Genomic DNA, 27,939 nt, shown 5'->3' with positions numbered 1-27,939 from the left:
CATTTTCACAAAGAAGTTATTTTGGAGAAGGGTGGAGTAAGATTGTTATTTTGAAATAAAGAACCATTCAGGATGGCTTTGTAGAGGAAAATAAAAGACAGAAGAGTGGCCTGACCGTGTGTGAGAAAAACAGGTTTTAAAATGATGGGTCAAATGCGTAGCTCCATCGACTTCAATGGAGCTGCATCCATTTAGGTCAGCTAAGAACATAGCCAGACTAAAAATATCAGGCTACTGATTATAAAAAGGAGATGAAGAGATGTAAAAATAGACCACTAGAAATTGGTGACCTAAGATCCCCTTGGTTAGCAATCATCTCACTGGGTAATGTTGCCATGGACATCATTAATGTTTCATTCTGAAGGAAGGGCAATGCTATCTTCTTCTAGCTAGATCTCAGTTCTGTTGAGTTTTAAATATGGGTCTGTGGTTATCACAAAAGGACATTTAACGTAAGACAGCAGAGCTAATAGAAACACAATTTGCAAAGCCAAGATGAGGCTCAAGACAGGAGAGGAGCATTAGCTGGTTATGGATTCCTGGTTCAGGCACTTGTCCCCACATCAGATCAGGCTGGGGTTTAAGGGATCATACCCCGACTGAGGATCCACCTCAGCACACGCCCTCCTGCCCTATACATGTCCCCTGAGATCCAGGTTGGAGGGGAGAGGGTGCAGGGACACTAAACAAGGGGTCTTCTCAGCTGCCCAGGTCTGGCTTCTCCCCAGCATCTTTGCACTACCAGAGTGGCAGAAAGGGGACCAAAAGGCAGGAGCAAATCTGATCCATTGGGTTTGACTTCTGAAGCTGGTCTGAGTTTTGACATTAATTTCAATAGGAGCAGGACAGGCCCATTACCACCTAAAAAACCCAACAGAGTGGGCACTCTCTTCCTTGTGGGCAGCCTTAGAAAAGAGCAAGTATAGAACAGGCATGTGTCTTGAATTACCCAGTCTCTGGCAGGGTGACCTCATCAGGTCAGGTGAGACTTATGCTGGTGGTGCCATTACAGTGTGTTCTGTGCAGCCAATACCAACCTTTCCCTGGTAAAAGCTGCAGGACAGGCATCTGAAAACCACTGCAGTCCTTGGAGACCTGGAGACTTTAGGGAGTCCAGGATACCAGGAGAGGAATGGGGGCTGATGGAAATGCAGTGGCAGAATGTGCGCACGTGGGCGGGAGGGGGGACACGCACTACATTCCAAAGCGAATAATGGGCCAAGATCCATGGGAATATGGAGCAGGGCTTCTGTAGATCTCAGGCTCTTTGTAGAGAGCTCCTCCCACCAAATCTAGACTCCCCAAACTGCTCCCCCACCTACACCATGGTACAAGCTAAGCCTACCTTCATTTACCACTACTTCCTGCTCCACAGCTGCCTGTGTTTTGCTGAGCCCCCATCTACAGTGGTGATTGTAAAGTCTACAGCAGAATCATGCTCCTCTGAGCAGCATTAATAGCCAAGGTTATTTTGGTGCAAATTCACCATTTGGGGAAAGGAATATGCCCATACCATGGGACTTGTCCCCCCAACTCCACTCCCAATTGCCTGGGCATGCACTTTTTCTAACCAGCCTTTCAGACACATGGATGTTTTAGCAGAGAGGGGAACGGTCAGCTATGTAGAACATATATGAGTTTCAGAGAACATCCCCCTAGCTGCCTTCCTCTCTGCATGGCATCGCCATGGGTTTGGTCTCCTCCACATACACAGCTGAAGTGAGCATATAGGCCTGTCCAAGTAAAAGACTTCAGTCAACTGGGTGATCAAGGCAACACCTTTCAACATCAGGTAATTCATAGGCAAAGAATAGACTAGGTCTGCAGTGAGATCCAAATTCTAGTTAATGCAGGCCTCCAATACAGGTTTATCTTCCCCTCCATTAGCAACAGGACTATTCATGCTCATGTCAGTTGCTATATACTTTAGGAATACATACCTTGTGAGCTTTAGTTTGTGAGATCAAACAAACTGAGATCTATTACATTCATAGAAAGAAAAAGACTGTGTATATCTATCCATCTCCTTGTTTGCCAGTTGTGTTCATGTTGAAATTCAAAACCAATTCAGATGGAAGTTTGTCATTTTAATGCTTGGAAATTTTAGGCAAATTATTTCTCACATTCATACCTCAGACAGTGGGGGATTGTTGGGGCATATTTCACCCTAGATCTTGGTCTACAACTCTCTAATAGTGCCCATGAGAATTAAGCCTGGAGATCACATGCAGAATGTTCTGCATTGATCCACAGAGGATGAAATTAAAGCAGGGATCTGCACTGTGTATTCCAGAGTAGAATTTTGCCCTTAAACTTCTCCATGCAGGAGCCAACGGAGATGTATTAATAAACCATATCTATGGAGTGATTTTGGAGGGATGGGGCATTGCCTAGAGAGTTCAGATTTTTGTACCTGCAGCTAATAGAATAGAGGGTGGGAAAAGAGTTGGTGACTTTTACTGTGCTTCAGCCGCGAACACTCAAAATGAGAGGCGCCTTAAAAGAAATTGAATCTCTTGCTGAGCACCTGCAGCTCCTGTTGACTTCAAGTGGTGTCACAGGTGTTCAGCACTTCTGAAAAATCAAAGTCCTAATTACCATTGAAACTAATTCAGTAGTTTTGAGTTTCACATTTGGGAAGCTCTTGTTTATGAAAAATTATATGAAAGCAATGCTCTGAATGACTTAAATGGCTATCACTGGCCTTTATAATGTGTGACAAAGTTCTAGAATGGGGTATACAACAGCAGAAGAGGCTTGGTGTTATATAGGGGTCTCTCTCTAATGGAGATAAAGGGCCATATTTTGCTTTCAGTACCATAAATCCAGAGTAACCGCATTGGCTTCAAAGGCATTGCTCTGATATATGTTGGTGTTACCAAAAGCAGAATCTGGTCCAACATCTGCTATCATGGCCGTGTCTAGATTTTACCTTTTGAGAAAGAGTTCACAGAACTAAATGGGGAGATGCCCCTTGGTTTGTGCAGTAGGATGATCAACATGGATCAAGAGTTAGTGCCAGGATTCCACAGCTGAGACATGCATGTCAGTGTGTGTGTGTGTTGGTGCTGGTGGAATTTTTGGGTGAATCTGAGGACTCACCAAGGTGTGTCCGCGCAGGAGGACATGCTAACACCAAATCTGTTTGCTAGATCCATAATACCGGATGCAACTGGGGTTTGTTCCATTGCAAGTTACTGCTATCATTTTACCATTGCAACTCTATATGCATTTTCATTTCCCCATGCTCTGGCTCAATGAAATCTCAGCAGCTCCATGTGTCACCTTAGACACTTCCTAAGAGAAAATGCTAACCCCTAGTGTGGGGGCTATCACCCCTGGTGGGGAGATGTTGCTCAGTCCCTACTCTGCCAATAGACTCCAATAGAAGGTTGCCTGCAGAAGGACCGAGTGCAAACCCAGGGCCTGATGCATATAGTTCATTGAAATCAATGGGATTTGGATCAGGTCCAGATTAAGACTAAGGAATTGGCCCATGAGTACCACTCCAACAGGCTCTGCAGATACCGGACTAAGCATCAGTCAAATCTCTATTAGGGAGGCATAATATTGCTTCTGCTTCCTTCACTGCTCTGGTGCTCAGTTACAGGGCAGCCATCCAGCAAGACAATATCTCTAGAAGGTCCTCACAATTAAACACTAATAAATATGGACAGCAAAATTTCCAGGGTACCTTCCTATTCCCCTGCCCCTCCCCATACTCACATTCAGCAACAGTTAAGACTAGATATTTAACCTGAGAACATTAGCTCTAAAGAGTTTGCATCAGGCATAAGTGTAACCATTTGAGTAGGGGGCATGCCCCCTACATCCCAGCTTTTTGCTATTCTATTGATACCTCACCTTACTATAGCTCTAGGTCTCCTGTAGTCTCAATTCTGATGCAGTATGGCCGCTCTTATGAACCAGAGCAATGGTTCATCTAGCCCAGAGTCCAGTCTTCTGACTCTGGCCAATGCCAGGTGCTTCAGAGGGAATGAACAGAACAGGCAATCAAGTGATCCATCCTCAGTCACCCACTCAAAGCTTCTGGTAAAGAGTGGCTAGGCTCCCCCCCCCCGAACACTCCTCCATCAGGCTGCGCTTCTGGTATCAGGTGTTGTGTGTGGAAGTGTTAGGTGCTAAACTACTACCTGCACCAGTCCAAACTGGTCTTGTTAAATCACCTCTCAAGCCGGGGGTGGGGGGGAGATGGGATATTGGATAGCGATGTGGAGAGGGCAGCTGTGGGGCTGGAATAGTGCAGCCCTACCAAGTCTGACTTTTGGCTCATTCCATTATGTAACCCACCCACTCTGCTGCTTTCCATGGCGTTGGCCGGCTGGCTCAGGGAGGGGGGATTTGTAAGAGATCAGGGAGTCATTTGGCGAGGGAAGGCAATGTGTCAGTTTTTCCTCGGACTTCTCTCAGAATGTAGATTAACTAAATTCAGGATCCCAGGAGACGCTCCCAAGAATGCTTCTAAGACACCTGTTTTTAGTTACACAGATAACTACACACACACACAATGCAAATATTAAAATGATGCAAATTTACACTCCAGGCTTTTTTGTTGGGGGCTGGTAGGTCAATGAATTTCCTCTTCCTTTCTGCATCAGTTGTGTCTAACTTCCATTCCTCTCCTGACCCCTGTTCTGAGCAATAAACAAAAAATTGGCCTAAAATCAAACACTTTTGTGCCAAATATGCACATCTGCACTTAGGTCCATCCCCAGTTTTGATTCTGCAGCCATAGAGGGGGCATCATACTGAGGAGCTGGTAAACATAAGCCCTTTCGGCTTAAGTTAGATGACCAGGTAAGAGTTAAAGATCCCATGATTCATCAAAAAGATAAAGGATAACCTCAGTGTCCTGGCCAAACTTCCCTTTCAATAAAACCATTCCCGATTGTCCAAGGCTGCATGTGAGTGATAAGTCAGTGGATACTAACTGTTGGGTTTGCAGTTAGCTATTGCACTCATCTTATTTACCTTAGTAACATGACTTGTCAGACTGGATCAGGCCCAAGGTCCATCAAGCCCAGTATTCTGTCTCTGATGTTGGCCAGTACCAGATGTTTTGGAGGAAAGTGTAAATCTCACAGTAGATCTGGAATAATCTGCCCCCACATCAGGCCTTGTCCGGATCTCTATTAGAGATTGGTTTAATCCCTGAAGCATGAGGTTTTAATCTCCCTTCCAAAGTTTTGTTTAACAAATTAGGATAACTCTGGATAGTCTTGATATTTGTTGCCTGCCTTGGGGCACCTTGTAAAACTAAGTTTTATTTAATGACATGCCAGTTGCTTTCCTTCATATGAGTGTGGCTTGGACCTCACTGCAGTCAGCAAAGTGGCATGACACTCACATGGTGAGGTTTCATGAGAATTCAATTTCCATTTGCAAAAATCAAGTGAAGCTGTTTGACTTTCAGTGCTGCAAACTCTGCCGGAGAGCTGAAAATCAAGTTGTGCTCCTTGTGCCATCTAAACTTTCAACAGCAAAACTTCTGGGCTTCCTCCCCACAATGCAAAATGACCTTAAAGCTACTGTAAAGCTGTAACAGGATTCTTCCAGCACTGGGGAATCTTGGACTTAGCATAGTGGCTGTATCTGGTTTGGCTGGGGAAAGGGAGCTGGAGCAGGGACAAGAGCTTGATGCGCTCTGTTAATTTCCAGTGAGTGGAACATTCTTTAGGGACCATTCCAGCTGGAGTAAGCTAGAGCAGCCCTATGGCTGCTCTAACTTGCACCAGAGGCTAGTTTGGCCCTCCAGATGGCTTAGGATAAATTGAAGCATAAACACAGTCTTTGCCTCTTCCCTGCTCCACTGGAGCATGGAAGAGGTTTGTGGCCTCTAAGCCAGACTTTCAAATATGGCAGCGTCCAACTGTGTGTGTATCCATGCCGTCTTCAGTGGAGGTGCATAAGCTGGGTAGAGAGTCAGTGGAAGGAGTATATACACGCCATTTAAATCTCACTTAACCCCTATTTTGCAGATTTGGGTGATGCCTACACCTTAGACTGGTCTTCTGTACAGCCATGAATTTCATCCACTGATTTGTATGGGCATGCACATCCTGAAATCAGTCTGCCTGTGCACATTGGATCTGTCATGCATAGTGCTAGCCCGGTGTCTGCAACACACACACACGCAGGAAAACCTGGCCCTTTGCAAACACAACCTAGCTGACAATTCTCCAATGAGGCAGGAGGCACATTGGAATGCAGCCTAGTCCCCTATAGCTGCATTGGCTTTGCACTGAGGGCATAAGTGGTTTGCTAGTAAAATAAGCAGATATAATTCAGAGACACTCGGAGCAGGGATGTAGAGCAAAGAGGTGTGATTTTTACAGAACCATTTTTCTGACTCTCAAAGAAGGCGATTATAGTCTCTGACTGAGTCCTTTTGCCCTCCCTGTCTGGTTTGCTCAGTTCTCTATGTACCCCTTCTTTTAAGTGCCTTCCTTGTTAAAATTCTAAATCCTTCCAAGGCCAATTATCTACTTTGCTGATAATTTTACCCTCCAGACAAAATTTCCACTGATAATTGAAATTCACAGATAGGCAAAGAAAGAAACATGTTGCCCGAGAACTCAGAGTCCCATCTTAATGGGTACAAAACCTGTTGTAGTGAATGCTGCACGAAGCATGTATTTATAGCTCTGCTAAAACGGCCAGCACCAGCATTCACAGAACTAGAGCTGCCGCTAATTAGGCAGCAGCATTCGTAAAGCTTGACATTTTGGAATCTGTGTCTACGGTCATGAAATAATCATCATCAGACCCGCTTCCCACCCCATAATTTCCTGCAACTATGACAGTTTTCATAGATAAAAATAGAAGAATGCTTAAAAAACAATCAATATAATCTCACTGATAAAAAGTCAAATTCTGCCAAGTTTATTGATAATCAATGAAACCAATATGGGCTTGTGAACTTCACCAGCACTTTGAACTTAAAAAGGGTGATGAGAAGAGTGGACTTACCACTGATGCACCTGCTTGGGGCTAGGGCTGGGGAAGTGCCTCTTTCAGCTCTAGAAAAAAGAAAAGGAGGACTTGTGGCACCTTAGAGACTAACCAATTTATTTGAGCTCAAGCTTTCATGAGCTACAGCTCACTTCATCAGATGCTCAAATAAATTGGTTAGTCTCTAAGGTGCCACTAGTACTCCTTTTCTTTTTGCAAATACAGACTAACACAGCTGCTACTCTGAAACTTTTCCACTCTAGAGCACTCGGCTGATAGGTTGCTCTGGTCGTCTCTCGACTCAGCCCTCCAGCCTGGTCACATTTTAGTTCCACCCTTTCTGGGGTAACAATGTCCACAGACAATCCAATGTCCTTAGGAAAGGTCTTCAGCTCTGGGCCTGACACCACCTTCTCCAGGGGTGAATAGGAGAGCCCAGGCCCTCTCATGACACTGGTTTCCAGTCCAGGACCTTACCAGCAACCAACATCTGCTCAGTCAGACTCTGTGCTGCTGCTTTCCAGGCCTTCTTTCTACCATAGCCTAGCAACTGGCCTTTCCCACAGCTTCTCTCAGTTAGTCCTTCTGTCAGGGTCAGGACTCCCTGCTGGATTCCCCCAACCAAATCCCAAACCAAAAGTGCAAATTTAACCCAACTTCTGCCCTCCTCAGGTTTGACTTCTCACATTTCCCTTACTCAGCTGAACACCTCCTAGGAAGTTCAGTCCAGTCCTTTTATCCAGGACCCTCAGCACCAGAGCTTGCTCCAGGCCAGAGGCTGCTCCATGTCTCTCCTCTCCAATACATCTGCTTAGGAGAGGATCTCAGGGCTAACTGTCCCCCTGGGCTTCCTCCTTGACACTCCCAGACCCTCATTTTCCCACTTTCTAGTCCTAAAGCATGACTAGAACATTCTTTCCTACAACACCCTTCTCAGCCAGACTTCCCTTCTTTATAGTCACCACCCAGCTTCTTCCCCAGCTGGGCTTCATCTTTAATTAAGCCGCGCCCTCCCTCCAGGTGCAGCCAGGTAGCATAATTGGCCTCTCAGCCCCACATTAACCCTTTCGTTGCCCATACAGCCTTTGCTGAACAGGCTATGAAGCTGGAGTTGAGTCTGTTGCTCAAAACATATTGCTTAAAGCTAGCCAGATAAAATTCCTAGTGATGTCGATGGGCACAGTGATGTTGATTGGTTCCTCTGAGTATGCAATAGATTTTACTAGAAATGGGCAAATGATTAATCCCAGATCATTTATTTCCCCCTCTCTATGTCCCCCAAATTTCTCTTCTTCATGAGATGAACAGCTGGTGATTTCTCTGACTCTCTGTAAGCCCTGTGGGTTGTTGCTGAGCAGTTTGCGGTAAGGATTTGGTATTTAAAAGATGGAGCAGTGGGAGCAAAAGACCTATCTGGCTTTAAGATTAAACTCGATCAATTTATGGAGGAGATGGTATGATGGGATAACATGATTTGGGTAATTAATTGATCTTTAACTATTCATGGTAAATAGGCCCAATGGCCTGTGATGGGATGTTAGATGGGGTGGGATCTGAGTTACTACAGAAAATTCTTTCCTGGGTATCTGGCTGGTGAATCTTGCCCATATGCTCAGGGTTTAGCTGAACGCCATATTTGGGGTTGGGAAGGAATTTTCCTCCAGGGCAGTTTGGAAGAGGCCCTGGAGGTTTTTTGCCTTCCTCTGTAGCGTGCGGCACGGGTCACTTGCTGGAGGATTCTCTGCTCCTTGAAGTCTTTAAACCACGATTTGAGGACTTCAATAGCTCAGACATAGGTGAGAAGTTTTTCGCAGGAGTGAGTGGGTGAGATTCTGTGGCCTGTGTTGTGCAGGAGGTCGGACTAGATGATCATAATGGTCCCTTCTGACCTTAGTATCTATGAATCTATGAGCTGATTTGACAGGGCACATATGACATGTGGTGAGTTCCCTACTCTGCACCCTCTGCACTTAGCCACCACATAGTGGAGCTGCTTTCTAGTACTGCTAGCCAGGCTGTACAGAGACATTCCAGATCCCCACCTCCAGCAGCTGCTTTTGGTGCCGTTGTCTGGCAGGCAGAAGTCACTCCAGGAATCCCCCATCCTTTGACCTCCCTGTTGCTGCTGATCAGGTGCAAGGAAAAGGACCTCTTCCCCCTGCCTCCCCTCTTTTCTCTCTCCTTCCCCCCGCCCCCCTATCAAGAGGACAGATTTTAAAACAGCTGTGTAGGGTTTTAGCCATGCATCTCCCATTGGCTTTCATAGAATCTCAGGGTTGGAAGGGACCTCAGGAGGTCATCTAGTCCAACCCCCTGCTCAAAGCAGGACTAATCCCCAATTTTTGCCCCAGATTCCTAAATGGCCCCCTTAAGGATTGAACGCACAACCCTGGGTTTAGCAGGCCAATGCTCAAACCACTGAGCTATCCCTCCCCCTGGAGAGACAGGGAGGCGTTGTGGTTAGGGCAGTAGACTCAGGGCTCATCTCCACTGAAAAGTTAAAGCAGCATAGCTACGTCTCTCCGGGGTGTGAAAAAGCGATACAGTTAAGCTGGTCTAACCCCTGGTGTAGACAGCGCTAGGTCGATGGAATAGTTCTTCTCGGGGAGATGGATTCCCCACACCCAGGGGAGAACCCCTCCCATCAGCACAGGCAGTGTCTACACTGAAGTTCTGCAGCACAACTGTGTGCTGTAGCAGTTTAAGTAGAGACGTAGCCGGAGACCCGGCAGAACCAGGCTCGGTTCCTGCGTCTGCCAGAAGCTTCCTGTGTGATCTCGAGCAAGTCATTTAACCTCTCTGGGCCTCAGTTCCCCCCAGTAAAATGGTAATAAAACAAAATAATACTGTCTTCTAGCTACCTCTTGCTTGTTCAGACTGTAAACTCTTTGGGGCAGGGACTGCCTCTCCCTGTGTGTATGTACAATGCCTAGAAAATGGGGCCCTGACCTCAGTTGGGGCCCCTTGGTTCTACTGCAAAACAGTAATAAAATACAGTAACTGAACATTTACCTTTCGTCCTTTCGAATGCTCTAAATAGCTTCCCTCCTTGTAAATTCTTTCCTAAACCAGCCTTTTTGTATACAATGTTTAATGTGAAAAAAAGTCCTACATTAACATTGTAATATAAAAGTAGAGCCCTGGCATTCTGGCTGTATGACAACAGTATCCCCTTGCTGCTCAGAAGGCTGAATACACTCGCCAGTAGCATGCAGCCTTTCACGTTCCCCTGTCCCCCTTCATGCAGTTATTTTTGAAAAGCAAAAGTCCTATGCCTGGCAATCTTTCTGCGCCAGCAATAAGTAAAACCTTTCGTTCCATTAAACCTTTGGCCTATGATTACAATTGGCTATTTTTGGAGCAGTCACTTTTCGGCACTGAAAAATGTCTAATGCATTTTTAAAGACCAAGGGGGCAATCTCAGATGATAAATGTTCACAGTACATATCAAGTGTGCTCTGCAAACATTAATAAATGTTTCAAGACGACTGCTGCTTTAGATGGTGCCAGAGAAATCTCTTTGTGAGAACTTAGACACCGCAGGGAAGACCAAGATATAAATTTGTAGATGTCTGTCTGGACAGATGGATAGATAGATGAGCAAGTTGGAAGAAGGACATTTTATATAGAGCTGGTCAGAAAACAGGGTTTTTCCCCATGGGAAATTTTGAGGTTTTGGCAAAAAATCAAAATAATGTATATTTGAGCTGAAAACCGAAACATTTCTGTTCTGACAAATGCCACTGAGGTGTCGCATAGGAGTTGTATTTTGAGTTCTTTCGACAGGCCAGCTTCCCTGGCCAGACTACATTTCCTCTGGGTCTCCTCTCTCTGTAAAGGGAGCTGGTGCCTCATGGAAATGGCATGGCCATTCTGCATCTTCAGGAAATAAAGTCTGAGTGGGGAGCCCAACCCATAGAGGAGAATAGGAGCATGAGATACCCAAATTACAACTCCCATCAGGCACCGTGGTGGAAAGTCTGAATAACAACATCCTGATTTTCAGACATTTGGTTTTTCTTAACAAAACAAGACAAAAATCAACACTTTCTGCTGAAAGCAGACACTTTGGCAACAAAATTCATTTAGTCAAACCCCCAGTTTTCCATCAAAAAACAGATGTGACACAAAATTTTTGACCAGCCCTAATTTTCCATCACTTCCTCTCGAAGGTAGTGGTCTGTATTGTGTGTGTGTGTATATGTAACTTCTGTGTGAGTGTGAGTTGTGCCTGTGAATAGAGAGGGATGATCCATTCCTACACAGACTTACCTACTCTCTCATAATGTGCTGGGGACAAACACAATGGAAAGTCACCCCTGTGTTCCCTAAAGCAGCCAGAGAGAGGGAAATGAAGCAATGTTGCGTTGTCCCCCCCAACTCCAAGCTCCAAGCCTAGGGGAGCCCCTCCCTCCATATGACCATGCACAATGGAGGCTCTCAGGGTATGTTGGGGCACAGGGAAAAGGGACTGGGGATCAGGCACTATATGCACCATACTTTCCTCTGGATTCAAGGAGAAAGGCAAGGGAGAGTTAAAGTGTAAACTCCTCTTTGGCCTGCCGAGAGGGGATAGAACACTGATGAAGCATTGGGAGCCACACTGCCAGTGGGTCGAGCCCACTCCTCACTGGCAATCTGTGTAATCACCAGATGGCTTCCCGTTGTGAGGGGTCTCTCGCACGATGCAGGCACACTCAGCTGCCGGGTGCTTAGACTCTGGAGGATCCATCTTGTCATGTAACTAATAAATAGAGTTCTGAATTACACTTTATATCCCTGGTCTCACTCTGGTTCCTGGAGGCTGCAGCATACACAGGAGGAAAAAACTCTTGGCTGCTGACTGTGCTTGAGAGGATGATATAACCTGGAGTTGGGGATCCCTGAGCTCCATGATGTTTGAGGGCCATGGCCTCTGGACCTTCCCTCTCCAGAAGGCAAAACCCTTCCCCTGACAAGACCATGGGGCAGAACCTGCACAAGTTAATGCCCACGGGAGTGGAAGATGCATCTCTGAGCCCCTAGCAATACTCAATGGCCATTGGCTTCCCTGGGAGGGAAAGGTGCTGCCACATCGGGCCAGTGCATTCATACCACTCCCTTTCCCTCTTTCTTATCCTGTACAGCCTGGGTCCCAGGCATGTGAGAGGGGCCTCTGGCCTTCAAGCCCTTCCCAGCAGCAAAGCTGGGCTCCTATTATCCCTTCCCATGGGCTTACTCAGGGGAAGGGACCCCACCTTTGCAATACTCTCTGCTTGGCAGACGACCAGAGCCCAACATTTGGCCGGCTCCAGGGCACGACGTGAGACACGTTTGTTTGGCGTTGAGCTCTCGGTTGACTTTTTCCTCCCCATGACAGCGTGGCTGCTAATGTTTCTGGCAGCAGCAGACGCAGCGGTTTGGAGGAACGCTGGCTGCTGCAGGGAGTTTTCTATAATTGGCTTTGTTAAGTTTTGTAAATAAGCTTCTAGTTGCCACAGCAATGGGTTCTCTCTAAGGGGCCTGATCCTGCATAGGGCTCCATCCTGCAACCAGAAGTCCCTTTCCTCACACAAGATGTCCCACTGATGCCCCAAGTCCCACGGATGTGTTTGCAGGATCAGGCCCAGACTCCAGCTCGCAGACCTTAGTCACACGAGTAATCTCCATGTACACATCAGAGGTGGATACAGCAGAGGACTGGGAGACTGAAGACCTGTGTTCTATTCTGGGCTCTGCTACTTACCTGCAGGGTGAACTTAAGTAATTCCCTTCACCACTCTGAGCCTCAGTTTCCCCTTCCACTCTGTGTCTGCCCTATCTATTTTGATTGTAAATTCTTTGAGTAGGGGACTGCCTCTCATGATGTGGCAATTAAAGCCTCCTATGCCCTCACAGACAGACAATGTGGCCCTGATCTTGGCTAAGGTCTCTGGATGTGGCTGTTATACCAGTAACACAGTGGATGCAGCTGAACTCAGTGGAGCTGCTCAGTTTCCCAGAGGGTAATAATCACGCCAACTCACATTTCTAAAGTGCTTTGCGAACCATGGATGAAAATGACTATATGGCCTTGTCCACCGTGAGGTTTTTAGCTAGCAGTTTAGCTACAATGATGCTTCAAACCAGGTTAGCTGCAAGGGAGCAAGTCCCGGTTTACATTGGTGCAGCCTGTTTGCAATGGGGGTTTGTGTTGGTTCAGCTACACTGTTTTGCCCCCAGTCTGAGGCAGGCCTCTGTGCTCAGATAGATTATTTATAATTGATTATTTATTTATGGTAGCATCACTGTATGCTGTGTGCTTTCTAGACACACTCTGCTCTGAGATCACAATCTGAGGACAGACAAACCTGCGAAGGTTGGTGGAAAGGAACAGAAACAGCAATAGGCACGCAATATATAATTTACATCCAAGTCAGCTTGATTCCCCATAAACAGCATGGCAGAAGTAGGTCTGGTGATTATTATACATATATAATAGAAGTCACAGTGGGAGAGGTACATGTTTAAAGAGACCTAGAGGGAAGAAAAATAAGCGTTGCTCTGGCCCCCTGTAGCTTGTTGTATCGATAAAGTGCGCATAAGGCGTTGATTCTTGGGGAGGTGGTTCTATTGGAAGTTGGAGCAAATGGACAATACTAATGTGCTGCATTTTTTCACCTGTGTTTTTCAGTAAAGAGTACCCAGTGGTTCCTAGGAGTACGGTGAGACAAAAAGTGGCCTCTAATCACAGCCCTTTCAGTGGTGAGACCAGGGTTCTCTCGGCCTCCTCCAACCTAGCATCCCAGTATCAGTGCGAGAACGGGGTGTCTAGCACCTCCCAGGACCTGCTACCGCCTGCCAACCCGTACCCGATCTCCCAGGAGCACAGCCAGATCTACCACTGCACCAAGAGAAAAGGTCAGGCCCTGGCAACTTCCCCTCATCTCGCTCATTGGTTCCCCATGCAAAAATGGATGTCAAACCCATTTGGCATTCCTCACCAATACCTGATTTCCCCAGCCATGGTTTAAAGTTAAGTCCTTTGGATGGGCAAAGGCTTGCTATTGTCAGTGTCGCCTGTGTTATAGGCATTGGGCCAGATCCTCCGATGTTGTAAATCACTGCAGTGCCACTGACTTCAGGAGCGATGCTGAATTGCACTGGCTGACGAGCTGCCTTGCCGCTCGATTCAACTCGGTTAGGAAAGAGCAGCTCGGATGAAACACAGAGGTGGTAACACAGCTACAAGTCGAATCCACATCCAGAAAGATAGCCAGTGACTGAGATAAAGAGAACTTATCCGTCTCTATAGCCTCTGAGAAGGTCTACGGGTTAATCTAAACATGCACATACCTAGATATTCTGGGTTTCAGGTGGTGTTTGCTGAATACAGTCTTATATTTGGGTGCAGCCTGCATGGGGCCTAGGCTCCTTTTATGTCTTTGGTCCAGTGAATAGGGAACTGGACTGGGAATCAGGAGACCTGAGTTCTTTGCCACTGACTGCTGTGCGACCTAAGCCCAGTCCTGCCAAAGCTTTACTGGGAACGCCGTATTCAGATTGAGGAGCAATTACAGAAATGAGTAATCCCGCTGACATCAATGGGACTGCTTTTGTGAATAGCTGTGCACCAGCAGGAATAAGGCATATGTAGTCAGTGGGGAAAAACTTGCAAGACTGAGCCATGCCAGAGGGGAAAAAATAGTGACCCCCCTAGCACTGATTCCTCAGGCATAAGGCTGCTATAGGTCATTTTTAGTAGCGTTATGGTAACACCTAGCAGGTCCAGCTGAGATCACGCATCCTTTTAGCTGCTGCACATACATGCAGTGAGACGTGGTGAATGCCTGGAGGATCTTATAATCTAAGCAGAGCCAAAGTCACATGCAGCAAGTCAGTGGAAGAGTCAGGAACAGAACCCAAGACTCCTAGATCATGAGTCAGCACCTCGTCCGGGAGACATCTCCCTTCATAGCCAGACTCTGCCCCTTCAGCTCACTTAGTGGCGAGAAAGCTGCCACCCTTTCCCTCCCTTAGTTCAAGCCCTGCCTCCAGTGCATCTGAGCTCCGCTACGTTGCACGACTAGCTTAACCTTTGCCAGACCCTCTTCCCCCGTGCTCTGTTTTTAAAACAAGAAAGCCTGAACAACAACAAACACTCATGGCAATCTTTGACTGCTGTGTGTCCCGGCCACACAAAGCAATTCATCATCAGCCTCCACATTGTAAAGTGATAAGGAATCAACAGAGGTTTCCTTCCAGTTTTGGGATTCCCGCTAAGTGGTGGCTCCATGGGTGGTTTCCCTCAATCCCCCAATTATCTCACTTCCTCTTATTGTCACAGAAGAGAAGATATCTGCTCAGGAATAAGTTCACCAACCCCTTTCGGCAGGCATGGCCCTGTGAAAGTGCAGGGGACTGGCAAAGGGAGCCCTCGTCTGGGCCGCTGCTGTCTCCTCGCTATCTCTCCAATGGCTTGAGTGGCACAAGCAGTTAAGGGCCTTTTATGAAAGCCGCCAAATGCTTTAATCAAAGAGTGGCAGTGTCCTGTCAGATACCACCGACTTCTTCCGTGAGCCCAGAACTGTACCTCTCAGGAGCCTGAATCTCTGCCTTCCTTTCTGTGCTCCCCCCCCACCCCATGCATCTAATAAATCGAAAACAGCCACCAGGGCTTAAAGAAAAGAAACAAGAAGTTAATGGGAAACAGAGAGAGCGAACATAGCTGCCAAGTGGCTCTTTGCAAAGTGAGATTAATTAAAAAGAAAAGTAACGAAGGATGAGCAAGCCAGTTGGGATAAATCAGAACCTGACCCGAGCTTTCACCTGAATCTCAGGCTGCATTTGTCACGGGCCACTTTATTCTAACACTGAAACAAGGAACTTTATTAGAATAAGGAAAACAGTATCCCCCTAACATGTTCTCTCTCTTCACTTCACTGTACTTTCCTGGATCGAACTCCTACCTGGCTTCCTGCTACAGTTTTAAGAACACAGTGCACATCACTTCACATCTTCCCCTCCCCACTCACTTAATCTTCTTTATAAATAACTTTTAATGAGCTTTAATACTTTACAAAAATATAAACTCCCCAGATTCATTATTAACCCAGCTCTGCTCAGCTTCTGGTCTTGAGGAGGGTTTTCTTCAACTGATTTACTTGGATCATCAAATGTGCAGAGGCATCAACTCCTGTACGCTAGCTAGTCTCAATAGAAATATCACCTTTCAGCAAGGCTGTGCAGTGGGTACTAAGGTTACTGGGATCACAGGGCAATCCAGCTGTGTTCAGAAGTAGCTGACTGGCCACTGTCAGAAGACAGGATACTGGCTAGATGGACCCTTGGTCTGACCCAATAGGGACATTCTTCTGTTCTTAAGCTGCTGCCTGTATGTTTCTGTGCTAAACACTTTGATCAGCCTCTACCATGAAGACTGTCAGGGTGTAGCTGCAACAGCTAGTCATGTCCAGTTTTTTTCCTTATCCATTTATATCAGGACTGGGTCTCTGGATTTACGCTTGAGTAAGTTTTGGTCTGTATGCCAACGGCTAAAGAGGAAATCCTGAAGTATCTCACACCTCCTGGCCTCTCAACCACTTGCTAGGACAAAGATTTGCTTCTGTGGTTAGTAGCATTGTTCTTATCTGTTGAGCAAAGATGGACTTACCCTGGTGACTGATATGGGGGTTCCCCTGTAGATGAATAGCTGGGCTAATGTGGGATCCTATTGCTGTAGAATTCTCTTAACAATCTATGCTCCTCAGAGACCTCAGAGTCCTTCCTCTCATGGGTGATGAGCGCTGGAAGTACTAGGAAGACATATTTTATCCCAAAAGCTTAGATTTCAGAGCTGGGTCCCATTGAGACAAGTTCTTTCAGAATGCCAAAATGAGAAAAAAATGCCTTTTAATATTCCTATGGCCCATTGACTTGTGCGTCTATTCAGAAATAGAATTTCTACAAACGTAGAAAAATAACCAATGGTTCCCAGGCATGTAGGTGCCTTTTTGTCACATAGGTCAGGTGCTATTTTTTTCCAAGCCCTTCTGGATAATGGTGTAGGTACAAGGGGTTCTTTGACTTGTGTTTTTCTGGTTATCCCAGGATTCTACCTTGTTGTTAAGCACCTGCCCTACTCAGGGCCTCTACACCAGCATTTGGACCATCTCCTAGCATTTTGTGAAGTCCCTCAGGTACCCTTTCTAATACAACATCCTGCAAAGACTGAAGGACTAGAGTACATGTGCCATAGATAATCAGACCATCAGCTTTGACGAGTTCTCATCTTATTCCATAGGAGTCACATGCTGGGTGAGGATGCCCTGCCAAGTAACTGGTCTGACTGGTCATCCATATAAAATTGGATACAGTTTATAGTTGTTTATCAGTGCTAGTAGTTCTAAATTTCAGTGGTGAGCCTGACAGACCATTCAAAAGGGCACCTACATGAGCTTCTATATCATACCAAGCCTCTGGAAAACGTGGGTGATCCATGGCACTCTTAAATATGGTGCCAGCCACAACAAGGGGCTTTGCTGGGGCAGTATTCCGAATAAACCTAAATCTTAAAAAATGTAGGTACCATCTTAGGAGGTATGACTAACTTTTTACTGTTTTTAATAGCATGAGTGGCTTGCAGCCTGTTATAAGTTTCATATATATAAGACCCTGCAAATATCTTGTGGCCCTCTTTGCGTGCACATACACACAACAAACAATCTCTCTAGTTGGGCACACTTGATCTCAGCATCTGAAAGTCATCTGGAATAATATGCTACAGGCTTCCAGTCATCTTGGTGTAACTGAGACCTTTGTTGTTTGTGTCTTCTGAAACTGCCGTAGCTTGAAATGCTCATAAAATGGCAGCACTAGAGATGAGATCGACAGAGTTTAGTTACTTCAGCGCATTCCTGTGCTTTATCCACACAGAGTCTGTTTAAAGTAGTTCAGAAAGAGAATGGTTTTTAGATGACAGGTTCGCTACTTTTAGCTCCAAATTGTTGCACCCGCGAAGTTGGAGACGATGCCGTCCATGGTGGAAAGAATATGACTTTCTCTCCTTACTGCTTCACCGAGCCTCATGAGGTCTTCACAGATATGGAAATCCCCATTTTTCTCGTAACAGGCACCATTAGGGCACATGCCTCTGTCGATTCAGAATTGCACTGTCATACCGTTCTTTTTCATCCTACCTCTTTCTTCCTTCACTCTGGGAAGCAGCAGGATTGTTGTCCTCTCTGCATGCTGGACAAATTAGCTTCAGTCCTGTTTTTCAATAGAATCCGCACAAGTTCTCCTTTAAGGCCTTTTTTTTTTTTTTGCCATACCCCATGCCAGCTTCTGTGAGTTTTAGGAGGCCCAATTCAGTGGCTGTTTTTCAGTCTAAGGGGTTACTTAAGGTTATCCTATTAACACCAAAGGCACCAAATGCATACTCCCTGCCCTTGTAGCAAATAGGGGCTTCGAACTGACCCTGCAAATTTGTCTGTCTCCATAGGATATTGAACCCTATGGTCCAAACCTAGTTAAGTTAAAAAAAGAGGTTGTTCACCCAAAACCCACCTGGCAGTAAAGTTGCAAGGCCAGAGTCACCTTTGTGTTTCACAGTTTACAATCTTTTACAACCCTGGGATGCTCCAGCTTTGGGCTCTCTCCTTCAAAGTCTCCATACAAAGTGCAGCCATCTCTCCTCGGAATCTATTTTAAGTTTAACAGAAGCACTGCAGATCTTGAAATTGTTGGACCAGTGGAGTGATGCGGATTTATAGGAGCGGAGAAATTGGCTCTAAGTCCATTCGTGAGTCCTTTCTTTGGACCCATTCCCCAGGATACAGGCATCACTCACCCTTGCTTAGGCCATTTTTAAAATGGTCTTTCCCTTTTCCTCACAGGAATTTTTTTCTTTGCTACTTTTCGTCGGCCTTATAATTTTGGCTTGTTATTTAAATCCAGGGAGCATAAACTAGATTGGGTAGAATAAGAATAACAAAAAGCACTCAAGCCTTCAGCATAAACTCAAATTGAGCCTACCTGCATTTTTTTTTTTTTGAGCCTGATGAATCTGGACAAACTTTTTCTATAAACAAAAACAGGGCCCAATTCTTTGTTGCCTTGAGTCTAGTGGACCGGATTCTCAATGACTTGAAAGGAGGAACCCTGAGGATTTGACCCACAAGATACAAAACCACTCATATAGTTTACATTTTTGTACCTGATTCTGGATGGGACCAGTGGTAGAAATGTGCAAATTCCATTTAAAAAACTCTTCTTGTGGTATTTACGACCCAGCTGGAAGTCGTAAATATGAAAATCTTGGGTCCAATTATGCTCAAGTCCTTTCAATAAAAAGAGCACCAAATTCCTTGCGAGGAAGCCAGTTCTCACGAAGTTTCCAGCTAATTTAGCAGTCTCCGTTTTGCTTGGATATACTTTGGAGAAGCTTTGCCCAAACTTTGGCTGCTTCTCCAAACTCAGCAGAACCTTTAGTCCTTTGAGGTTTGCCTATCATAATAGACTGATCTTGTGAGATGATTAGCACCCTCAGTTCCCATTGATGGTAGCCAGAGGTCAGGGTGCTTGTCACCTTGCAGGACTGGGCCCTGCAAGAATGAATACATTAGAAAGCTATCAGGTTATTAACATCAAGGAAAAATCACACAAGACCAGTTCCTCAGCTGCTGTATTTCGGCCCACTTCCACTGAAGATAATGGTCAAGATTATCTGCTATGTTCACTTTAGGCTGGGAAGTGGGGGAGCTGTCTGGATAAGGATTATGGCCCTTGGATTCTGTGTCCTGGCCCCCAAACAGTTTAGAGCTGTCTTGGGGTTGCTCTAAACTGCGTTAGATAGCAATGGCTTCTTAGGATCCATTTGCCAGCTGTAGGGAGGGAGGCACAGGAATCTGATCTGTCAGCTCTGTGCCTGCTCAGGACTCCATGCCAGGTATACTCCCAGCTGGAGAGCTCTGGGAAGACTGGAAAGGGAGCAGAGCAGACCAGAGAATCTGGCCCCATGGAATTTTGCCAGTTTACACCAGCTGAGGAACTGGCTTCCGCACTGCACAATGGCATCTATTTTCAAGACGAACCTGGCATTTTATTCCTTAGTGAAGAACTTGTTCACAGGATGAGCACCGGTGGGGTTGGGAAGATGGACCAAAGGGCAGACTGAGAGCAGTTGGGATAAACTATAGAATTCTTTTTGGGGGTCTGGTATCATACTTTGGGGGAAATTGAAGTGTGGAAGTAGAGAGCCTGTTCCTCAACTGATGTCAAGCAGTGTAGCTCCAGAGGATTCATAGGCACTATGCCAGCTTACATCAGCTGAGAATCTGACCTATACTGTCCTGATTTTACAAAATGAAAGTCAGGTTTATTTTTTCTTTGCACCTGACAGTAAATCTGGAAAAGGTCTATAACTTGGAGAGGTTTGCCTGGTTATGTTGTGGCAGGGAGAAGAATGTCCTGACTAAATGGAAAAATCAACAACCTAGGGTTGTAACTCAAGCAAATTCTTAGTACAATGAAAAAACGCAAAGTTCAACTATTTTTTAAAAGGAAAATAAACAGTAAAACCCAGGGCTGGTGTTTCCCAGTGCCAGCAGAGCATGGCTGGGGCTGTGTTACAGTTTAATGCTGAAAAATTTGTTAGCAGAACAATGCTTCATTTTACAAGACATTTTTCAGCCCTAGTGTTCTTATTATTCAGTAGCGGCTCTTGGGACCAGAATTTTGAAATATTCAGGAGGGTTAGACAGGATGTTACTCTAAAGCCACCTCCTGATAAAGGCCCAGATTCAGCAAAGCACAAAAGCATGTGCTTAGTTTTAAGCTTGTGCTTAAATCTCATTGACTTCAAAAGGACTTAAATTTATCTGCTTTGCTGAATTAGGGCTATCATGTCCATGATTCCCTGACACTATGTAAGCTTTATTCTAGTACTAATTTAGTACTAATCTAGTACTTGTAAGGTAACTCCCTTTTCTTCATGTGTCAGTATATTTATGCCTGCATCTGTAATTTTCACTCCATGCATCTGAAGAAGTGGGGTTTTTTTACCCACAAAAGCTTATGCCCAAATAAATCTGTTAGTCTTTAAGGTGCCACCGGACTCCTCGTTGTTTTTCTAGTACTAATGAGATCCATCAGATCAATGGTAATGAGAATAATGCATGTTTATACCCAAGGAATAATTGTTTAACTGATTTTAAAATGTCACCAAATTTCACCCAAAAATTGTGCTGTTCTCTTCTTCTACTCTCAGATTTAAGTGCAGCTGAGAGTGTAGAATATCCACTGATTGTCAGTGTAAGCTATCTAGATCTGTATCTATAACTAGAGATTCAGATTTCTGATGTTTGCTTAAAATGTGGATTTCAGTGTTGTAAGATGGGATCGCAATCCTCCAGAAATGAATTTGGCCCCAAGTATATGAATTTGGATATACAGGTAATTGTATGCAAAGTTAAGCACCCCAATTTTCAAAGCAGTAAGCTATGGGCAGGCCTGTAAAAGTGTGTTTCAGTGGTTGCACCAACGAGATCCTACATTTGCATGTTTTCCACATGTCTCCATTTTTCTCTGTGGGCTGGGAACTGCAGCAAAAGAACATCTGCCACAATGCAGCATGGCCAGGGACTCCCATGATGCACTGCGGTGGCCCAGCAAGAGGGGAGCCCATGGTGCATCATGGGAGATGTAGTCTGACAGCACATGCAAATGGTAGGATTTGCAGGCACCCACGGTGCACAGGGATTTTTGCAGGCCCATTATGTGTAGACTTGTATTTGCAGGAGCGCGCACGCTTGCAGAGAGGATAGTTGCACATACATTTTGAAGGTAATATGTGTGCACACATATTTTGGTTGGTACTTGCATCTTTGCATGTTCACTCTTCACTACAACTGGTCTGATAATGTCCATTTTTGCCCCTTCCCTTCCCCCCATCCCCATGAAAATTTTGACTTTTTGGCAAAAAAATAAATCCAACCCCCAAATTTTTAGGCCAAAAACTGAACACTTTTATTTGAAAAAATGCTGCTGTGGTTCCTCCTGGGAGTTGCAGTTTGAGGGCCTCATGCCCTGATTTCTCCTCTGTGGAATTGGATATCAGGCCAGCTTACAACTCCCATGATGCACCACGGTCTCCCCCTCCTGCTGTGCCACTGCAGTGGATCAAGGGAGTCTCTGGCCACACTATATCATGGGAAATGTAGTCTTGCTGTGTAACCCAGGCCATAGAAGAAAATAGGATCCTGAGGAACACAAAGTACAACTCCTGTGAGGCACTGTGGGGACAATTCCAAGTAGAATTTTTTCAATTTTGAGCCAAAAACTGCAAACTTTTCTACTCTGAGGTGTTTCATTTTTCAATGAGAATTCAATTTTTGTGTGTGAAAAAGAGAAACTTTTCACAAACAAACCTTTGACAGAAAACTGGGTTTTTAATAAACTATTTAGATGGAAAGTTTTTGACCAGCCCTCATGTTTGCATCCTTCTCTGAAAACTCAGCTTCAGAAGTCCACTTTTCTAGAAATTTTCTAGACTTTATTTAAAGCATGGTGGGTTCTCCATCACTTGAAGTCTTTAATTCAAACAAAATGATTAGGAGACTGGAATACCTGATTTATGAGGAGAGGCTGAGGGAACTTGGATTGTTTAGTCTGCAGAAGAGAAGAATGAGGGGGGATTTGATAGCTGCTTTCAACTACCTGAAAGGGGGTTCCAAAGAGGATGGATCTAGACTGTTCTCAGTGGTAGCTGATGACAGAACAAGGAGTAATGGTCTCAGTTGCAGTGGGGGAGGTTTAGGTTGGATATGAGGAAAAACTTTTTCACTAGGAGGGTGGTGAAACACTGGAATGCGTTACCTAGGGAGGTGGTGGAATCTTCTTCCTTAGAAGTTTTTAAGGTCAGGCTTGCCAAAGCCCTGGCTGGGATGATTTAGTTGGGGATTGGTCCTGCTTTGAGCAGGGGGTTGGACTAGATGACCTCCTGAGGTCCCTTCCAACCCTGATATTCTATGATTCTATGAATTCAAGAATGGATGTCTTTCCCAAAGAGATGCTATAGCTCAACTATAGCTCACACAGACATTATGGGCTTGATGCAACAATTACTAAGTGAGGTTCTATAACCTGCATTACGCAAGTAGTCATGCTAGAACACAGTCTACATCATCACAGTGGTCCCATCTGGTATTAAAAATCCTCTCTGAAGGGTGAAATCCTCTCTGATAGAAAGCAATGGGAATTTTGCCACTGGTTTCAGTGGAGCCAGGATTTCAATCTATGACTTAATACATATTTATTTCTTTAGTATTCCTCCTGAGATTTGCATCTCAGCTGTTTCTCTTATTCCTCTTGCTGCAGTTAATTCAACCACTGATGCTGCAGAAACCAAAGACAGCTTTTGCTTTTGTCACTCTTGATTTAGGGGTGTAAGCCCTGAAATTGGATGTTTCCGATCAGGCAACAGTAATATAATCCAGGGTGGGTTTATGGTAAGCTCCATATTATAGCTGAAGTATATCATTATGTATTATTTGGATTACAATAGCACCCAGAGGCTCCAGCTATGATCAGAAGTCCATTGTGCTAGGCACTGTATATACGCATAGCAAGAGAGCGGGTCTCTGGATCAAAGGGCTTGCAGTCTAAACAGAGAAGGCAGAGAAAAGGTGGGAAGGGAAACAGAGGCACAGATGTCTCATGACTTACCAAGGGTCACACAAGGGATCAGGGGCAGAGCCAAGTGATACAAGCCAGGTCTCCCAGTCCTAGGCTAATAAACTATCCATTGGACCATACTGTCTCTCATCACATACCTACACATAAACTCGGACTCTAACAATGAAAATTTTAAATTGCTACTGTCCATTTCCCATGCTCATTTCTAAAGGATTTCGCTGAGACTAAGGTTAAGATGAACTGTAAGCATTTCATGTGGAAAACCTAACATAGCAAAGAATTTTGTTACATGTTGCTAAATTCTGTCCTGGCTGTTCTCTGGTTATCTTGTAGTCTGTTTTCCTTTCTAGAATACGAAGTAGGGATCTGGGAGGTCTGGAAATCTGGGGCCAAATGCTATTCCTGGTTTTACCAATGTAAATCTGGGTCATCTCCATGGAATAGCTCCAGCTTTACAGCTGTGCATCTTGAGAGCAGAATTTGACCCAGCTGTGTGTAACTGTGGGCAAGTCACCTTGCTGTGCCTCAGTTTCTCCTCTGAAAAAATGGGGATAATGAGGATACTGACCCATCCTTGCAAAACACTTTAAGATCCTAGGATGGGAGGCTCAACACAGGGCAATGTGTTCTTATTTATAACTAAGCATTTTATTTCTCAGCAGATGAGGAATGTTCCACCACTGAGCATCCGTACAAGAAACCCTACATGGAAACCTCACCGGCAGATGAGGATCCCTTCTACAGGTCCAGTTACTCCCAGCAGCAAGGACTGAATACCTCATACAGGACTGAATCTGCCCAGCGCCAAGCTTGTATGTATGCCAGCTCTGCTCCCACCACGGACCCCGTGCCCAGCCTGGAAGACATTAGCTGTAATACGTGGCCTACCGTGCCATCTTACAGCAGTTGCACAGTGACTGCAATGCAGCCTATGGACAGATTACCCTACCAGCATTTCTCTGCCCATTTCACCTCTGGTCCTCTTATGCCCCGTCTCACTGGTGTGGCCAATCACACATCACCACAAATAGGGGACACACACAGCATGTTCCAGCACCAAACATCTGTCTCTCACCAGCCCATCATCCGGCAGTGTGGACCTCAAACGGGCATCCAGTCTCCTCCCAGCATACAGCCAGCAGAATTCCTTTATTCCCATGGGGTGCCCAGAACCCTTTCACCTCACCAGTACCACTCTGTTCATGGGGTGGGCATGGTGCCAGAGTGGAGTGAGAACAGCTAACAAGGCAATAAGGGAAATGCAAGAAATCTAGCCATGAAAAATTGAAAACAAACAAGCAAACAAGAATATTTTGCAAGACTCCTTTAACTGAATGTTCACAGTTAGCACTCAAGAGATGGACACTGATCCGATCAGCTGTTTGAAACCACAGATTAAATAGTAATTCATTGTGACTTTTTTCTATTATTTTGTTCCAAAAGAAAATCAACAAAACAGCACACTCCCCCCCGCCGCCATTCCCTTCCCCAGACACACTCGCACAACTTTTGTGTTATTGCTGCACAAAACTTGTGCCCTCATTCCTTCCGTTCTTCTGGTTTTCAAGTGAACACACAACTCCTGCTGCCTTTAACACAATCAGAGTGCTTGGACAAAAACAACTAGGATGTTACCTTTTTTTTTTTTTGATGTTGACATTGTTATATAATAAATAATAATAATATATATATATATTCTTGCAATTATCTCAAAAAGACACTGCCCTTTTTTAAAGAGGCCTAAAAAGGGTGGATTTCAGTGTGTGTTATTTTTTTTTTAAACAAAAACAAATGACACCCCCACAAATCAGAAAAAATAGGTATCTACCTCTGCCATGTGTTGTTTCATGATTGCAATTACTCACTGCATTGTGCTATGTTCCAATATAAATGCGACATGCTTGAAATTTGTCTCCAAAAGAAGCAGTCTAGTAAAATAATTTCCTTGCCAAGCTGGGCTCTGTATTTCTCTCCTTCTTCTTACTTTCACAGCTCTCTTTCCTCCTCTTCAACTGACTGTCTCTTATTTAATCCCTATGTCCTGGGATACCTTAAAATTTGAAAGCCAGGTTGGTCTTCAGGAGAACTCTTAACAGCAACAAGAAAACAAGGCCTTGAGCCAACCAAGGAGTCGCAGACAGCAAAAGAAATTTAGAAAGCCTGCATTCTTAAAGAATGGTGAAAATGTAAATGTGTAAAATCATCTCTTTCTTTTCAGTCTTTATTTTTCTTCCTCTATTAAAGGAAGAAAAGAAAAAAGAAAAAAGAACACTTTCACATATGTTAAATGAGACACTGAATAATACATGTTTTAAAAGTGCAGCAAACAGTGGGGTGGCAGGGAAGCAGAAAATGTGTATAAATAAAACTTCTATTGCAGGGTTCTTCAGATGTAATATTTTACTGGTACTATTTATTTATAAACAGGAGTTCTAATAAGTAATAACAGGTAATAAAACCAGCAAAGCAGCTGGTTGAGAGTTTTTTATTTTATTGATACTCTAATTCAAGTATGGTTTCTTTTCTTTTTTCTCCCCCAAACTGTTCTCTCTCTATATATATTAATTAAAAGTGACCCTAATTAAGAGAATAGGGTATACGTAATTGTGAAGGGGAATGAGGATGTGGGTGAATGTGTGTGAGTGTTGGTGTGTATGTGGGAGTGTCTATAGAAATGTGAGCACATCTATGTTGCTAAGAAAAAAATATCCCTACCTAACTCGTTGTACCATATTCTTGTGTGCCAATTTATGTCTAATAAATACAAGGTGCTATGGATATAAGGTACCAGACACCCATTTTCTGTTCTTTCTAGCAAACAACCACAAGCTAAATTATTATTATTTATTTGTATTTCACTATCATCGATAGGCTCTGGAAGAGATTGAGACCCCATTTTGCTGCACATACATATAGTAAAAGACACTTCCTGCCCCAAAGAGCCTACAATCTAAACAGGCACAGGGTCGGACAAAGGAAATATTATCATCCCCATTTTGCAGATGGGAAACTGAGGCATAGAGAGGCTAAGTAACTTGTACCGGGTCACAGAAGGAGTCTGAGGTTTAGCCAGGAATTTAACCCAGAGCTTTCAAGTTCCATTTCTATGTCTTAAGCACAAAACCATGCTTCCTTCCAAAATATAAAAGGAGTTTTAATAACAAGTGATGTTTGGTTTAATATTCTTTTATTTTGCGTCTCCTTCTTCATGTTCTTCCCTCTTCCAATTCAATATCCAACCTATAATCCACCCTTAGCATCACACTGGTGGAGGGCCAGTGGCAGATAGCTGCCCAGAGGCTAGATTCCACCAGCTTTACTCTGCAAATAGTCTACTGAAGTCAGCGGGACTAGTCCTGGAATCAGGTTTCTGCTCAACATGAGTAAAGTTGGCAGAATTTGGCCCAGTGAGATTTATTAGGCCGCAGCATCGCTCACTAAAGAAATGGCAGAAGCACCATCTCTTAAATGAGATGCAAACTAGCGCTAGAAAATATATCGTAAGGAACAAACAGGAATTGGCTCCCCCAGTGGAGATGGACTGAGATGACCTGAAAGTTCTTCTCCATTTCTAATTTATATGGGCCTCATTCTGCTCCTGTTATCAGCAGTGGAAAAGCTCCCTCTAACTTCAGTGGAAGCCTGTGACTCCCTGGAAAAGAGCCTGAACTGGATTGCTGTATTCACCTGGAACAGACTCCCAGCAATGCTCCTTCCTAGGCCTCGGTCCTGTAATTGTGCCTCTCTGAGTCCTTTTTACGCACTTTGGAAAAAATTGACCCATGCACAGAGGGACAAAACAAGACCTACTGATCACTTGAACCTTCTTCTGAGGGCTTGAGTGGGATTTAAAGTTATATGCAAAGGCCTCTGCTGGTCTTCTTCATAGCAGTGAATCCACCCATGGGAATTACTCAATTTTTATACTACTTCATAAAACCTGTGCTAGACCTCCAGAATACTCAGCATCTAGACAGTCCAAGATAAATTACTAATTAAATTGCATCTTAAAGAGCATTAGGGAAAATAAACCCACATTGGTCGATTATTTCTCATGCTTCAGAAGAGAAGGCTTAGGCTTTTGATTTGACTAATTTCCTTCCTTGTTTTGTTTATCCTCGTTTTCCTTAATGGAAAAAAAAACTGAAGTCCCTTCCTGGATTCTGGGAAGTTGAGACAGAGTTGATTACAGTGTCTTATATATTATTTATTTGAATTATGGCAACGCCCAGAGGCCACAATCAAAATCAGGACTTGCTTGTGCGAGGTACTGTACAAACACAGGGAGAGAGAGAGACGGCCTCTGCCCCAAGG

The 27,939-nt window shown here is 44.6% G+C and overlaps 1 protein-coding gene across 4 annotated transcripts in view; it reads left to right on the top strand.

The window, feature by feature from the left end:
* Nucleotides 1–25,312, top strand: part of TBX5 (T-box transcription factor 5) — a 49,775-nt gene extending 24,463 nt beyond the window's left edge. For all 4 annotated transcript variants that reach the window (XM_043529733.1, XM_043529732.1, XM_043529731.1 and 1 more), the window contains 2 exons: nucleotides 13,625–13,851; nucleotides 24,288–25,312. In XM_043529733.1, coding sequence (XP_043385668.1) covers nucleotides 13,625–13,851; nucleotides 24,288–24,868 — 808 coding nt within the window. In that variant the 3' untranslated portion in view covers nucleotides 24,869–25,312. The remainder of the gene's footprint in view (nucleotides 1–13,624; nucleotides 13,852–24,287) is intronic.
* The last annotated feature ends 2,627 nt before the right edge of the window (nucleotides 25,313–27,939 follow it).

Source organism: Chelonia mydas, chromosome 15, assembly GCF_015237465.2.
Source record: "Chelonia mydas isolate rCheMyd1 chromosome 15, rCheMyd1.pri.v2, whole genome shotgun sequence".
In the NCBI taxonomy this organism is placed as follows: Eukaryota; Metazoa; Chordata; order Testudines; family Cheloniidae; genus Chelonia; species Chelonia mydas.
This window is presented reverse-complemented; position numbering and strand designations above follow the sequence as displayed.